This window comes from Arachis hypogaea, chromosome 20 (genome assembly GCF_003086295.3).
Source record: "Arachis hypogaea cultivar Tifrunner chromosome 20, arahy.Tifrunner.gnm2.J5K5, whole genome shotgun sequence".
Lineage (NCBI taxonomy): Eukaryota > Viridiplantae > Streptophyta > Magnoliopsida > Fabales > Fabaceae > Arachis > Arachis hypogaea.
In genome coordinates this window covers 137,376,876-137,393,955 of record NC_092055.1, presented here as the reverse complement: position 1 = coordinate 137,393,955, position 17,080 = coordinate 137,376,876, and the positions used below count along the sequence as shown (strand labels likewise).

The following is a 17,080-nucleotide window of genomic DNA, read 5'->3' as shown; positions in this document are numbered from 1 at the left end:
CTGTATGATGCACCCAAAATACTTAAAACTTTTAACTTTTCGTAAGATATTTTCTCCAATCTTCACCTCTATATTAGGGTTTTTCCTTTGGTGGCCGAACTTACATTCCATATATTCCGTCTTGCTACGGCTTATGCGCAGATCATACATTTTTAGAGCTTATCTCCATAAATCCAACTTCTTATTTAAATCTTTCCTTGATTCTCTCGTAAGGAAGATATCATTGGAAAAAAAAAATATGTGCTATGGCATAGGCTCTTGAATATGCTCTAATAGGCTCTTGAATATGCTCTATGAGTACTTCCAAGACTAATGGAAAAATGTATGAATTTAAAGATGATTCCTGTGTAATCCTATACCAATAAGAAATTCCTTTGTCACACCACCTTGAGTCTTCACACTAGTTGTAACCCCATTATACATGTCTTTAATTGCACGAATATATGCGATTCTTACTCTTTCTTCCCAAAACCTTCCATAAGACCACCATTGACACTTTATCATACGCTTTTTCCAAATCAATAAACTTATTACTATAATACATCTCCATCATCATTCTTAACAGATATGTAGCTTCTGTGGTAGATGTGCCTGGCATAAAATCAAATTAGTTCTCTGTTACTTGTGTCTCTTGTATCAGCTTTCGTTCTATCACCCTTTTCCATAACTTCATGGTATGACTCATGAGCTTGATCGCTCTATAGTTTTTGCAACTCTGTATATCCCATTTATTCTTGTAGATAAGGTACCAAGGTCCTTCCAAACTTCAATCAGAATATTATCGGGTCCTATTACCTTACCATTTTTCATTCGCTTTAGAGCCTCTTTTACCTCGAATTCTTTGATAGTAGTCAAAATTTTGATCTTCTTCCCTCGTGCATAACTGACCAAGGCTCGGAAGAGTATTTTGTTCTTCATCAAATAATTCGTAGAAATAGCTCTTCCACCTTTTATTGATTTTCTCATCTTGAGCCAAAACATCTCCGTCTTTGTCCTTTATGCACTTAACTGATCCAAGTTTCTCGTTCTTCTTTTACAGCTCTTTGCGATTTTATATATACATTTTTCTCCTTCCTTCGTATCCAAAGACTGGTAGAGATCCTCATATGCTCTTGTTCTTACTTCACTTAAAACTACTTTTATCTCTTTTTTAGCTGCATTATATTTTTTCCAATTATTTGCATTGTGGCATAAATACCACTCTTTGAAGGGACTTACGTCAAATGTCAGCCACAGTGTTTCTATTGATGTCCTGTCCCGTATAACAGTGCATTCATGTGATTCTATATTTGGTGATGCTGAGACAAGACTCCTTATGCATATTATAGGATTGCTCCCATGGCTTTGCCTTCAACTCAGCAAAGACCCAGTGATAGGTTCTGCTTCCCCACTTCAACATCAATATCAAAAAGCTTGCTCCGTTGCAGCGAATATTGCAATTTGGTGCCGGGCAAAGTCCTTGGATGAACTAGCTACCGTATTTATGATTTACTCTCGAGGTGAGATCAAGAGCATAGATAATTTTCTAGCCTGTGTTTCGCCCCTCCTATGCAATGAATGGTTTCCAAGACATTCAACTTTGGCCTTTGGACACTTGTTAAGGCTACTAGAGAGGGGACCTGTTGAGTATCAACGCGTTATTCTACTTATGCTCAAAGCTCTCCTTCAGCATACTCCAATGGATGCAGCCCAAAGTCCGCAAATCTACGCAATTGTTTCCCAATTGGTGGAAAGCACTCTGTGTTGGGAAGCACTAAGTGTGCTTGAAGCCCTTCTACAAAGTTGCAGTTCATTGAATGGTGCTCACCCGCATGAACTTGGCTCGCTCGAGAATGGAATTGGTGGTACTGAAGAAAAGTTGCTTGTTCCACAGACCTCATTCAAGGCACGCAGCGGCCCTCTGCAGTATAGTATAGGATCAGCATTCGGCACGGTGTCTACACTGACACAGGGTGGACCAAACGAGTCTGGGACGTCAGCAAGAGAGGCAAGAGAGTTAGCTCTGCAGAATACTCGCCTGATTCTAGGGAGGGTATTGGATAGAAGTGCATTAGGTAGGAGAAAGGACCAGAAAAAGTTGGTCCCTTTTGTGGCCAATATTGGTAACCCGTGATCTGCATAGTAAGAGGAGTTGTATATATTCTGTCCAAAGATGTAGTGATTAATCCATAATAGGGGGTTTGTATATAGGCATCTAAATATTGGTTTCACAGTTTGTATCTTTATGTGTAGTTTAGCAGCACGCTTTTGATGTCAATATCATGCATAATGTATCTGTCTTAAGTAACATTTATATTATAGTATTAAATCCCCATAGTAGTCTCTGAGATTGATGTCGTGCACTAAAATTGTCCCTGAGATTCCAATTGCACCAATTACGTCTCTGAGATTGGAAAAATTGCACCATATTGGTCTCTGACTCGTTTTCCATCAACGACGCGCTTTCCATTAACGACGTGCTGACGTGGTTTGATGACATGGACTTTTGGGGACATGTGTCACTTCATGGTTTGGCCACATGTAACGGTATGATGACGTGTCGGTCAACGACACGTGGTATGCTGACGTGGATGGTTATGTCACGTGTCACAATGCTATTTGTCTACGTGTTATTTATTATGTCATTGTTACGTGTGTATCAAATTGGTCCCTTACTTTGCATCAAATGACTCATATTAGTCTCTGAAATTAAATGTCGTGCACCAAATTAGTTCCTTCATCAATTTTTTCTCATTTTCTTTATAAATTTAAAATTCTCATTATATATTTGAATACACTAATTTTAATTTTATGATTTTATCTTTTCACAAGTTATTTAAATACAAGTGTTTTTATAAAATATTTTTAAAATTTGTTTTAATTATACAATTTTTTTTTACAATATTTTATTAAAAGAACTATGTGAGATATTGATATTGATTTAGTAAAGAGTGTAAGTTAAGATAATAATAATATTCTTTAATACAATTTTTTTAATATTTAACACTTTAATAAATGTTTTAAGAATATTTGATAAGTCACTTGTTAACTAATATAAATTCATTATTCCCATCCATTTTAAAAATGTCCGATTTTTCATATAATTAACTTCTCACTAAATTAATAGGATAGATTTATACTGTCGATTATAATAATTCATTTTATCTATAACTTAGCTAGGCGGTTTTTTCATATATTACACTATTAATCAATATAAGTTCTTATTGTAACCATGACTTGAACAGTATTAAAACAGATACAAATAAACACAAGAGGCAATAATAAAGTTTTGATTTTAGTTAACATGTGTTTTAATGATACAAGTTAAAATTATTAATTAAAAAATTTATTATAAAAATTTGTATAATAAAAAATATAATTAAAATTAGTGTATAAAAAAATATCGAGAATTTTAAATTTATAAAAAAATGAGAAAAAACTGATGAAGGGACTAATTTGGTGCACGACATTCAATTTCAGGAACTAAAATGAGTCATTTGATGCAAAGTAAGGGACTAATTTGATGCACATTTAACGATGGCATAGTGGATGACACGTGGACAAATAGCATTGTGACACGTGGCAAAACCATCCACGTCAGCATGCCACGTGTCGTTGACCGACACATTATCATACCATTACACGTGGCCAAATCATGAGGTGACACATGTCACCAAAGGTCCATGTCATCAAGCCACGTCAGCGCGTCGTTAACGGAAAACGGGTCAGGGACTAATATAGTGCAATTTTTTCCAATTTCAGGGACGTGATTGGTGCAATCGGAATTTCATGGACGATTTTGGTGCACGGCATCAATCTCAAGGACCACTATGGGGATTTAGTCATACTACTATACTGTTATTCTATTGTCCTCTCAATATTTTTTCTCCAAGAAAATTTTCGTTTTATGCCCGGATTAAGAAGGAGGGTTGTGTTAGGCTTTCGACAGCCAATATAAAAACCTAGTCGAATTTTCATGACTTAGATAAAAAAATGTTATTACGCTAAAACTAGGTCGTTGTTCGGAAGCAATGCGTTGTATGGCTCACTACAGTGTCAAATGAGTAAGAGCCACTGCATCGGTGCCCGGGTGTAGTGTTAAATGAGCAAGAGTTTTCACGTTTTCGTGAACAGACGAGGATAAATTAGCTAGTTCACAAAGAAAAAGGTAAAAGTAAAGGACGGAGCGACAAAATGTTGAGATTCGGGACATGGAACATAGGCACTCTAACAGGAAAATCCACTGAGGTGGTGGATACCATGAAAAGGAGGAAGATTAACATCATGTGCCTACAAGAAATAAAATCGGTCGGTGCGAAAGCTAGGGAGTTGGTATACAGGAAAGGTGAAGAATAGGAATGAGGTAGATATTATCATGGATAAACAGTGGAAGAAGGACGTAGTAGATGTCAAGAGGGTGGGAGATCGGATCATCTTTATCAAACTTGTGGTGGAAAGAGGTACTTTTCATGTGATTAGCGCCTATGCACTGCAAGTGAGTTCGAATGAGTAACACAAGATAAGGTTTTGGGAGGATATAGAGAGTTTGGTCTAAGACATACCTTCGGGAGATATGATTTTCTTAGAAGGAGATTTAAATGGCCATGTTGGAAGAAAAATGATTGGGTATGGAAGTATTCACGGAGGCCATGATTTCGAAGTGGTTAATACTAAGGGTAAAATTATTTTGGAATTTTTCTCAACCTTTGACCTTCTCATCACAAATATATGTTTTAAAAACAGAGACGAACATCTTATAACATATAGGAGTGACATGACAAGCTTTCAAATCGATTTCTTCTTATTGAGGAGAGTCAACCGAAAATTTTACATTAAATGTAAAATTATTTCGGGAGAGCGTTTAACAACATAACATAAGATGCTCGTTATGGATTTTCGCGTTAAACAAAAGTTGAGAAAAATACATCATACGAAGAATCCAAGGACGAGGTGGTAGCGGATGAAAGGTAAGGAACAAAGATACTTCCTAAGATGGGTAGGAGAAAAGGCAAACTGGGATGGGAATGGAAGCGCGGAGGAGATGTGAAGGGAGATGGCAGAAGTTATTAGAATAACAGCAAAAGAAAGTTTTGGTGAATCTAGATGGATAGGACCAAGAGACAAGGAATCCTGGCGGTGGAATGCGAGTGTACAAGAAAAGATAAAAGCAAAAAGGGAGTGCTTTAAGGAGTGGTCTTTGTGCCGCAATGCAGATAATTGGAAAAAATATAAGATGGCTAAGAAAGAGACAAAAATGGCTGTAAGTGAAGCAAGAACAAGAATATATGAGGGTCTCTACCAGTCTTTAGGTACGAAGAAAAGAGAAAAAAGTATATATAAGAAGAACGAGAGACTTGAATTAGGTTAAGTGCATAAAGGATAAAGACGTAGAAATTTTGGCTCAAAAGGAGAAGATCAATGAAAGGTGGAAGAGATACTTCTACGAGTTATTTAATGAAAGACAGAAGACTCTTCTGACCCTTGGTCGGTTATGCACGAGGGAAGAAGATAAAAACTTCCACTACTATCGAAGATTCGAGATTCTGAGGTAAAAGAGGCTCTAAAGCGGATGAAAAATGGCAGGAAGTAGGACTCGATAATATTCCGATTGAAGTTTAGAAGGGTCTTGGAGAAAAATGCATCAGTTGGTTAACCAAGCTTTTTAATAAAATTTTAATGTCAAAGAAGATGTCAGATGAGTGGAGAAAGAGGACCTTGGTACCTATCTAAAAGAATAAGGGGGATATACAAAGTTGCGAAAACTATAGAGGGATCAAGCTCATGAGCCATACCATGAAGTTATGAAAAATGGTGATAGAACAGAGGTTGAGACAAGAGACACAAGTAACAGAGAACCAATTTAGTTTTATACCAGACAGATCCACCACTGAAGCGATATACCTATTAAGAAGGATGATAGAGATGTATCATAATAATAAAAGGGATCTACATATGGTGTTTATTGATTTGGAAAAAACATACGATAGGGTGTCAGGGGAGGTCTTATGGAAGGTTTTGGAACGAAAAAGAGTAAGAATCGCATATATTTGTATAATTAAAGACATATATGATGGGGTTACAACTAGTATGAAGTGTGATAGAAAAATTTCCTATTAGTATAAAATTATACCAGGGATCATCTTTAAGTCTACCTTTACATGTTAGTATTGGAAGTACTCACAGAGCATATCCAAGAGTTTGTGTCATGGTGCATACTTTTTGCCGATGATATCATCCTCATGGTAGAGTCAAGAGAAGACCTAAATAAGAAGTTGGATTTATGGAGAGAAGCTCTAAAAGTGTATAGTCTGCGCATAAGCCGTAACAAGACGGAATATATGGAATGTAAGTTCGGCCTCCGAAGGAAAAATCCTAATACAGAGTTGAAGATCGGAGAAAACATCCTACGAAAAATTAAAAGTTTTAAATATCTTGGGTGCATCATACAGAATAATGGAGCGATTGAACATGATATAAATCATAAGATCTAAATAGGTTGGTCAAAATGGCTGAGTGCGTCTGGTTTTATATGTGACAAAAAAAAAGTGCTTTTAAAACTTAAAGGTAAATTCTATCGCATTGCTATCAGATCGGCTATACTTTATGGTACAGAGTATTGGGCGACCAAAGGGGAGCACAAACATAAGTTAAGTGTGGTAGAAATGAAGATGTTGAGATAGATGAGTGGTCATACGCAATTGGATAGAATAAGGAATGAAGATATAAGAAAGAGAGTTGAAGTAGCACATATTGTGAAAAAGATGGTAAAATTGCGTCTTAAGTAGTTTGAAAATGTGAGAAGAAGACCGACAGAACACCCAATCAAAAAGGTAGATAAGATGAAAGATGAATAAGGGATGAAAGGCAGTGGAAGATTTAGGAAGACCATCCATGAGGTGATTAAATAAGATTTACATATAAAGACATGATACATTATAGAGTTCAATGACGTCACTTGATCTATGTAGCTGATTCTACCTGGGGTAAGATTTTATTATTATTTATTATTGTTATATTTTCTGCCAAGTTTTGTAGAGCAGGGAATTTAGACTGAAATGTATATTATTAGACCTCGTGTAGATTATAATTTTCGGACAAAAAGCTTCACACTGATGTATGTAGATGAGTCTTTAAAGTGAGTAAAAAATAATCATTTTTGCTAATACTTATGAAAATTAAATTCTTATTTGATTTCACATATTAGTATAGATAAGAAAATATGGAAATTCAGTATATCTAATGAATTTATGGTAATTGTTTGGAAAAGTTGTTTCGTGGAAACTTATGATATTTTGCCTCGCCTTGGTCAATGATCAAAGTTAACATATGAAGTAAATGGTTAAATTTTTCCATGAAAAATCATCTATTTTTTAAATTGTTTTTTAAATAATTTTTTTTAATTAAATTCGTCTTTTAAAAATTTTAAGTTATTCACGTTAGTGCTTTGATTACTTCCATTACTAATGTCAAAATTTGCATTGGAGCCATACTTAAAATTACTCGTCCGTGAATGGGTTAGCCATACATTATAAAGCAATTTTAATTCAACTCCAGCAAATTTCTTTTTCTATTTCTCTCTCTTAAAATTTTCAGACTTACCTTTGTTTTGCAAATGATAGATGATGAGTTAATATGAATGCTAGATTAAAATGCTACTGATATTTTATTCGGTACTTATTTTTGTGGGATGATATCATTTACCATTTCACCTTATATTTTTGTAGAATCTTTAATTAAATCTTCACACTAAATTGAATTTCTTCTGCTGAACTGCATACTTGAAACTTTTTCCTAGATAATTGAAAGTAAACAGTATCTATTAGTAGGTTTAGATATCTTTCAACACTAATTTGATTTCAGGATCATTGTCATTTCCTTTAAAATTCACCTAAGTTTCTTCCATTCTTTCACTTAAAACAAACGGAAAAGCTCGTCTTGGTTATTTCGTAAGATCTTAATCGAGTCGAACTGATTTTGTTGAATTTCTGAAAATAAAATTTAGATGCTAGTGATTCTATTGTTAAAAAAATAATAAAAAAAAAATTTCGACTATACTACGTGTACACCAAAATCAGCCACCAGTATAAAATACATGTTAGAATATAAATACACATTAAAAATAAATTAAACTACATATGTATTTATACATAAATACATTAGTAAAACCGAATAAAATAGCACATTACATATGAAACTGAATAAAGATAGCTGGGTAACCTCTATTTTCATTCTATAATTTACCAACCCACTAAAGCCTGTGAGAAAACCCATGATTTTCACAATATATTTTTACAAATATTCACTCCTATTCTGATCCTTTCTTCTAAAACCATGAACATAATGTTGAAGAGGTCATTCACGTGAAGTTTTGCTTTTATCCTTATTCACCAAGGCAATGGCATCACTGTATATAGCCACAACATTTGAGAATACTGCCAATATGATCATCATAACCGAAAGAATCTTGTCTTGTTTGGTTGCAATGTCGTATCGATCCCTGTTCCAAAAGAAGCTATTTGATGATCAATTCATTTAAGAAGTACTAGAAAGAATTCAAAAGACCAAACTCACCTAAGAGTGACGGCAGCCGGGAAAATAAACCCTACAAAAACGGTGGCGGTTGCTCCAGTGAACTGAAAAGCGTCCCAAATGCTAGGTATTAAGGTTGCACCAAGAAATATTAGAAGAATAAGAGATAAGGTTAGTGACGTGAATCTCAAGTTATCTTGAAGCAAAGGCCTTGAAGAAGACGAAAAGATGAGGCCATCTAAGTTGATTCGCAGGGGATAGAAGACAACTGGAAAAACAAGCATGATGTGCGCGGCGTAGCTAAATCGAATGGCGTCGTTAAGCGCAGGGCCGAAAGGGATTCCAAGATCAGTGTCAAAGTTTGCTAAGACATCTTCAAGAGTTGATTCTCCAAATAGGAGGAAACCAAAGAAGCTTGTTAATAGGTACACTGAACAACACATTGCAAGGGATGTCCTTACAACTCCATGCATTTGAGAGGAGTCCTCCATTTCATTGTCTATGTTGTGAACTGCAAAGATAAGTTTCAACCATCTCTCATAATCACATATTCTAGCAATGGAATTGAGCTCTTCATAGAGATTTAAAACATATACATACCGTTGTAGTGACATATATAGGCAGTGACAAGAATAGGAGTTACAGTGAAGAGTTGGAAGAAATCTGTCAAATCATTAATAACTGGAAAGAGTCTTGGCATTCCAATGCCTCCACTTATGATCTTGAAAATTGCTATTCCCACAGCAACTACAAGAAACACAACTGCTAGTGCAATTGATAGTGCCGATGTAAAACTCAACGAATCTGCATACAGTAGTTTTACACGATCATCCAATCAGATTTATGTTCTAGATAATTTGAAAATTAGTTACTTTAGTTGATATAACAATACACAATTAGTTGTCTGCGTAAAACAGAGCAGAGTCACTCACCAATTCTCTTAAAGCTAACCAAAGGAAGAAATATAGCAAGTGTAGTAAAAATAAGAACAACTGTACGGCCTGTCCACCAATGTACACCAAACCATCCTTCAAGTATTCCATAATGGTGATCTTCACTTGAAGATGTTCCAGATAGCACATCACCTGAAATTAAATCTCATAAATAAGACATCAATAATCCATACTGAGAACAAGACAGAAAAGACAAAAACACAAAAGTTAATGTCTTTTGTTAGTGTCTTTGTATCTTTTTTGTCAAATAGATATAAAATATACTAATTCAGTATCTTTGGACACAATATCTCTGTCTATGTCATGTGCGATTTTGTGTCTCTGTGTCCCGTGATTTAAACAAATGCAACCATATATATACCAATAATAATCATGGTCTTATTATATATACCAATAATAATCATGTAAACAATAAGTATGCCAACATTGTTGATTATGACACTAATTTGAAGCACAGCTTTTCCATATCTCCCAAAGGCATCCCCCATGAGATCACCATAAGAAGTAAGGCCGCCGGCGCGTGAAAATCGGATCATGAATTCGATTGACTTGTCCGTCAAGAAAGCCATGAAAATGATAGTAATAAGGCCAGGGACCATCCCCAACACTTTGAGGGTTGCAGGCAAGGCCATGATCCCAGCACCAATAATTGTGGTTGATAAATTGAAGGTCGCACTGGCGAATGAGGATCCTTTAAAATCATCATCATCGTTATAATTTTCTTGAGATTTTGGTAACAATGGTTCATTCTCATTAGCACCAATTGCATTGCTCTTTCTTGATCTTTTCTTCACATGGTTAGGTGTTGGGCCTCCAACCATGGTTTTTCGCAATTATAAGGCTTCTTTTTCTTCCAAAATGTTCAGATGGGAATGATGATTTTAATAATAAATACGAAACAAAACACACCCAATTTTTTTTTCTTTGAAAGGATACAAAATTGAGATGACCTAAACTCTTAAACACACAAAATTTCAGTCCCAATGATCATCAATCGGCAAGGATTTAGAATCCCAAAATTTCTTTGCCAAATGAGGCGCACAATAGAAAAAAACTGAAGAGCTATTTTGGATTTTTTTTTTTCTTTTTCGTCCAAAAATCATGGAGACAAGGGAACCAAAAAATGAAATAAAGAAAAAATGGAAAAAATGAGAAGCCAGAGAAAAAGTGTATGGTGGGTATTTAATTAGTGCGTTAGTCACAGTAAATACGCGTGACATTCAGTATACTACGATGTTTAGTTTACACCCTATTAAGATCGGCATATCTCAAATGGCATAATCTTCTTATACTCACTTAAAGATTGCAAATTCGAGTCACACTCCTAATTTTAAAAAAAAAAAAAACCCGGGCATCATCGAACGAATCTAAAGATATTATATAATATAAATTTAAAAATATTATATTATTTAAGATTTAATTATCTATTTAGTGATATTTTTTAGAAGATAGTACTTTATAGCGTAATTTTGACTTTTTTTTAGTTGTCTGTGTTTAGAGATTAATTAAAAAAGAAAACTAAAAAATATATTAAAAATAAAAATACAAAAATATAACATAAAATTATAAATAATTTTATTAATTATAATATATTAGAATATATACATAGTAAATAAATGTTGTTATACTAAAATTAAACGCAATTAAACATATTTTAGACAATTTATTTAAGGAAATATAAGATGAAGTCATAATAACAAGAGTGTTATTAAACATATTTAAATAGTCTACATTTTGAATATTTGAAACTGAAATTTATCATTATTATAATTTTTATTCGGATGTTAATTATATTTAACTATTATTTTTTAATTTAACTGAATAATAATAAGTATTAAATTTAGTTAATTAACATGATTAAAGTTTTGTATAATTGTATGTAAAACTTTATTATATTTTATATTAGAAAATTAATATTTATATAAAATTACTGACATATTATAATTACAAACAACAATATAATATAAGCTCATTTTATAATAAATTTGCATCAACTTTTATATGATATAATTATGAATAGATTTATCGATTATGTTGAGTGTGTAAGTTTAATTAAAGCACGTCAAAAAACATATAATAAATATTCAAATCGTTTCCTTAAATTTTATGTATAAATTAAATTAATTTTTAAATCTTTATTAAATTAAATCGGCCTCTAAATTAATTAGCATGAATTACATTAGTCCTTTATTAGACCACTTTTTGTTTTTATGAATGCATATGCTCACGTGGACTATTGAGTTCTGATACGTGACCTTATAACTCGGTGCATTATGAATTATAACTCGGCGTTAATTATCATTTATTCTTTGCCTGTAACTGACACTTTCATTACCAACTCAATGACCATCATTTCAATTTTAATGACCAAACGGTCATAACATGAATATCACTCATCAATTATATGCCTATAAAAGGAACTTTCTATATCTAATCTCAGGAGGCAACATGATAAGTTCTATAAGTTCTATATCATATCTTACATTCTATATTCATAGAATTATTACACACAACACATGATAACTTCTATTTCATGTTTTACATTATATATTCATAGAATTATTCTTATACCTCTTAAACACTTACTGACTTGAGCGTCGGAGTGTCTTTTGCAGATACTCACCTCCTTGTTCTCTCCTTACCAAGGTATACTTCATTCTAACGGAAAGCTTATAAATATTCATCGGCGGACGAGTTATACACCGGCCAATTTCAGCAAGAACAAATTCCATCATAAAGATGTTATTTTATTGCATCCTACATTTCCTACCTGAAATTTTAACACACCACATTAATATGGATCAAACTTAGGAAAATGAAAACGTATAGAGTTTAACTATATGTCCTAAAAGCACGAGATAATATTACAAATAAAAAAAATTGTATAAAAATATATAAACTTTAAATTTTTAATATATTTATTATTTATTTATTAAAATAAAAATTTAAAAATTTGTATTAATAATAATCTTAATATTTATCTTTTATAACATATAAATTATAATAACTAAACCCTAAAAATAAATTTAATTTAATAAAAATCCAAAAGATGAATGTGATTTACGTGTAAAACTTGAAGGACTAATTTAAACATTTATTTGTAAATAAAGATAATATCAATTTCTTCTTTTATAATGTTTATATAGTTCACCAACATTTTTACTTTTTTTATTTATATTGACAGAAAAAAAAAACATTTAAATATAGAATTTTATGTATACGGCATTACTACTTAAAACTTTTTGCCATTAATTCATTCAATTCCTACTAATTACTTAATAAAAAATATTAAAAAAAGTTGAATAACATAAAAAGTTAATTAAAAATTTATAGTATAGATGATACGCTTTAATCCTGTCGTGTGAAGAAACAATTAAACATTTTAAACTTGTTTTTTTAGATATTTGGTTCATACTCGACCCAAATTTAGAAGTAAAATTTTTTATTTGTAAATCATTCATTCGACATTGACAAAAGACAATTACAAAATCATACTAAAAGTACCATAAAATCTAACATCTAAGACACACATAATAAACCTCAAACAAAAGACATGAGAAATTGTTATATAATAGTCTTTGTTATGCTCTCATTCAACCACGAGTTTTTCAACATGTCTCCCTTCCCATTGCTATGTGTTTGTTTCCTTCACCCCTGTGTCTTCAAGAACAAATTGGCTAATCCAGTTAGCAGAGCATCTCCTCTTGATTTTACTTGTGTTAGTTCTCCTATGGTGCACCTTGCCTTGCGGTTTATACTCTTTTATAATACATTCATTTTTATTTACTCTCGTTCGAATATACCACTGACTCACAATGATTTTAATTTGTTCCCACAAACTTACCACGTAACGTCTTTGTTATATCAAATATTTTTTTATTGGCCAGTATGTAACCAGTAAAAAAAGTGAGTCATTGGATGAAATCTCACACTAATCTCACACCATTAAAACTATTTTGATGACTATTTGATGGCTACAAATCACAAAAATTGTTAGTCCGTAGTATTTCTCTTTTTTTATTGCTACTAATCCACACAATTCATATAATAGCAAAAAAAATATCATAATCCACCTTTTTTTTGTAATTAATCTACCTTTTACTCATGTTATACACTTATTGATTGACTCGTTAGGTCCAACCCAAGTAACATTAGCCTCACCCATAACCCCATCCGGAATCTAGAAAAATATATTGATAATATAAAAGTATGTGTGCTAGAAACAACAGATAAAATAGAATTTTAGAAAAAGATCTCGGAATTATTCACCGAAATATATTATCTAATTTTACACACTAAAGACTCTGCTTTATATATGCCACGTAGTAGTTAAGAAACTAATTGACTAAGAAAATAGGTTATAACAGAAAAATCAGAAAAATTCTATTATTGTTGCTTTTTATTTTATACGTTAATAGAATTTGTTTGTAAATATATCTTAGCTAATAACTAGTGACTTTAATACAATAAAGAATGGTCAGGAAAATGATGAGCAGCAATTTGTTATCAAGAGCAAGCTAGTTATTGCTAATAAATTTGTTATAAATAATATTCTAATGTATTAAAAATTATAGTAGACAAAAATTAAAGAAAAATGAGTAAAGATTTTATAACATGTATGATTTTATTATAGATTCTTTATATTTTAAAAAATTATAATTTTTACCATTTAATCATGTATTTTAATTATTATCCAAATCATTTGATTCAATTTTATCTATTTTTTATCTATAAATTTTAGTTGCCTTATTCCATTTTGTTAATTTTGTTACCCAACAAATTCAACTTCACCTCTCTAAAAATTTCTCACTTCAAATATACTACATTATATAATTGACATGAGGAGAGAGACATGAAAATAATTACTGCCCAAAATCAAATTGAAATAAATATTTTATATTGTGCATGCTATGATTAGGGGTGGCAACGGGGCGGGTTTTTGCTCTACCCGACCTCGCCCCACCATACAACAACCCGCATAGAATCCGTCCCACTTCTACCCGCGGATAATAAAATATTGAACCTTCCTGTGGATACCCGTCCCGCCCTACCCGCCCATATAATTATTAAAATCCAATAAATTAAATTAAATTTTAAAATTTATATAACTATCATCACATACATAACATAAATTAAAGTAAAAATTTAAATATAAAACAATATTATTAATCATTTATTAATTATTTTACATATATTATATATTAAAATTATATATATTATATATATAGCGGGGCGGGTAGGGGCAGGTATTACCTAAACCCGACCCCGCCCCGTCCCTCTCAAGAACCCGTCCCGCCAAAGACCCGCCCCGAACGGATAGAGGTGGGGTGGGTACCCGCGAGTTCGGGTGGCATTGCATCCCTAGCTATGATGCTATTATCCTAAGTATATGTATTCCTACATGATTTATACACATCCAATTAATTAAGGATCACAAAAGAAAGATGCCTGAATATTAACAAGACACATTTGCTATATATTATGAAATAAATCAAATAATAGTTGCTTTATATTTCACGGTGAAATATGATTATAAATCAACGAAAAAATAATATGTAATAAGCGTTACATTGTTTTTTAATTATTCAAATTTAAACTAGAGAAAATTAAAATCCACCCCAAAAAATGATGGGAATATTACAGTTAGAGTTGGAGGAGTTCTTGAAGGGTGAATGGTGTGAGAACAGATTTATCGGAAATCATTCGCTTTGCAATAATTGAATATGTGGCTTCTGTTGGATGAGCTCCATCCCAAAAGAATTTTGCTTCTGGATCTGAGCATGGCGTTTTTAATGGCATACACATCAAATTAAACGATGTTTCGCAACATTGGCTTCTCACATCACTAAAACCTGCAAATTAAATACATAAATCAAAGGCTAATCCGTTGCAGATCTAAACTCTATTTAAGAGTTTATTGTTGACCAATATATTACTGCATAGTGCATGCATAAGGCAGAATTCAAATTCTCGACACTTATTTAAGCGGACGAGTAAGCTGATTACTCTACTAACCCAAGTTAGTTTATTATATTTCAGAAATGTTTGGTAACCAAAGAAAATCAGCCAAAAACAGCCATAACTTGTCTTATTTAGCATTTATTAATTGTTGCAATAATTCTAAATAAGACAAATTCTGACTTTTTTTTTGTCTACCTAGCATTATATTTATAGTTATAGTTATTAGCTCATTTATACTCAAATTATTTTTATTGACCATCTCATTAACATCATTCAAAATCTCTTGAATTCCAACGTAATAGTTATCAAATTGTAAATTTGTAAAGACATAACAAAGGAAAAAAAAATACACCAATACTTTTTTCTTATTTTCGTCTTACATTTGATTTGATAGTAGTCGATTATTAGTTTTTTACTAAAAATATTGGCAGCTAAGATTCTCTAAAATAATAATGCTAAAAGTAGACTACATGTTCATTATAAAAAATTAGGTAGACACTTATATGGAGTTGTTTTTGTTTGAAGTACATAGTTAAAAATCATTTAATAAATTTTATTAAATTATCATATAATAATTTTTTAATTATTAAATTCACATAAAAATAATGACATGTAAACTTTTATCAAAAAATTAATAGTATGAAAAAATTTAACATTTATTTTAAATATTAACAATAAAATTAAATCAATTAAATGATAAAATATTTTTTAAAACTTTTAAAAATATTTTAGAAAAGAAAGCATAACAAGAATATATAAACATGATTAAATCACAGTTATTGTTCCTAATAACTTTTATATATAGATATCTAATGCAACCTCAAAGTCTCAAGGAAAAATTGATATAAACTATTAAAATAGCACTCAAAATTTTACGCTAACAAAAATAATCTTAAATATAATTTTTAAAAATTATTTTTTTTATAATATAAATTTTTGAACATCATTTTAGTAATTTATCTTTTGCACAGATAATCTCATAAATTTAATATAAAAGAAAAAAATTTAATGCAACCTGTTACAATATCAAGAAGACAACATAACAAACTTAAAAATTCATGCAGAAAAAATGAAAACTAACAAAAGCAGCCGAATAATAAATTAAAAAAAAAAAAGAAAAAGAAAAGAAAGGTTTACCATATTTGGTTGGATTTAAGATGATCTCAGTGGCGGTGGCATAAATATTACCCTTAACGAAGACGGCTCCGGTAAGGGTGGAAGAGAGACGTTGAAGCATTGAAGGTAGCCTTTTGTTAAAATGTTGAACCAATGCGTTTATTTCATCAACACATGCACCTTTGTGGGGACGTGTATTTAAGTACATTGGGATGCAACCCTAAGGGGCATAGATCGTTCAATATTATCTTCCTAGCTCCCAACTTGTATAGTTGCTGTCACATTCCGAGATAATTTTTTAAATAATAAATTTAAAAATTAATTATTTTTATCAATATAATAATATACAATTAAATATTTATATAAAATTTAGATAATATAAAATTAAATTTATTTATATTTATTTATACAAATTAGTTTTTGTGATAAAATTGTTGAATCAGGAATACTAATTGAATAAGTTATTTTTATAATTAAATTTTTTTATATATTTTTTTTAACTAATTATTATATGTTAAAAATTGTTGAACTAATTTGATTAA

General features: G+C 31.5%; 2 protein-coding genes and 1 long non-coding RNA gene across 3 annotated transcripts; 1 reads left to right on the top strand and 2 right to left on the bottom strand.

The window, feature by feature from the left end:
• The first annotated feature begins 676 nt into the window (after nt 1-676).
• Nucleotides 677-2,327, top strand: LOC112786479 (uncharacterized). The gene is made up of 2 exons (XM_072231296.1): nt 677-745; nt 1,211-2,327. Exons 1-2 carry the CDS (start codon nt 677-679, stop codon nt 2,111-2,113), a joined length of 972 nt encoding a protein of 323 aa, XP_072087397.1. The 3' UTR covers nt 2,114-2,327.
• Nucleotides 2,328-7,818: 5,491 nt separating this feature from the next.
• LOC112784015 (amino acid transporter AVT6A-like) lies at nt 7,819-10,807 on the bottom strand. Its single transcript, XM_025827090.3, has 5 exons — nt 9,853-10,807; nt 9,441-9,593; nt 9,109-9,312; nt 8,551-9,019; nt 7,819-8,476 (listed from the first exon to the last, which is right to left on the bottom strand). Exons 1-5 carry the CDS (start codon nt 10,280-10,282, stop codon nt 8,332-8,334), a joined length of 1,401 nt encoding a protein of 466 aa, XP_025682875.1. The 5' UTR covers nt 10,283-10,807; the 3' UTR covers nt 7,819-8,331.
• Nucleotides 10,808-14,910: 4,103 nt separating this feature from the next.
• LOC112785120 (uncharacterized) lies at nt 14,911-16,810 on the bottom strand. Its single transcript, XR_011878803.1, has 2 exons — nt 16,560-16,810; nt 14,911-15,313 (listed from the first exon to the last, which is right to left on the bottom strand). It is a non-coding gene; the product is annotated as an uncharacterized lncRNA (long non-coding RNA).
• Between the last annotated feature and the right edge of the window lie 270 nt (nt 16,811-17,080).

Bases quoted from the DNA above. Each gene is read 5' to 3' on its own strand.
- LOC112784015 (XM_025827090.3), bottom strand. From the start codon at position 10,282: ATGGTTGGAGGCCCAACACCTAACCATGTGAAGAAAAGATCAAGAAAG. The intron at 9,313-9,440 runs GTGAGTGACTCT...TACTGTATGCAG, and splicing joins GGTTAGCTTTAAGAGAATTG to ATTCGTTGAGTTTTACATCG. The intron at 9,020-9,108 runs GTATGTATATGT...TTATCTTTGCAG, and splicing joins CTATATATGTCACTACAACG to TTCACAACATAGACAATGAA.
- LOC112786479 (XM_072231296.1), top strand. From the start codon at position 677: ATGACTCATGAGCTTGATCGCTCTATAGTTTTTGCAACTCTGTATATC. The intron at 746-1,210 runs GTACCAAGGTCC...CACTCTTTGAAG, and splicing joins CATTTATTCTTGTAGATAAG to GGACTTACGTCAAATGTCAG.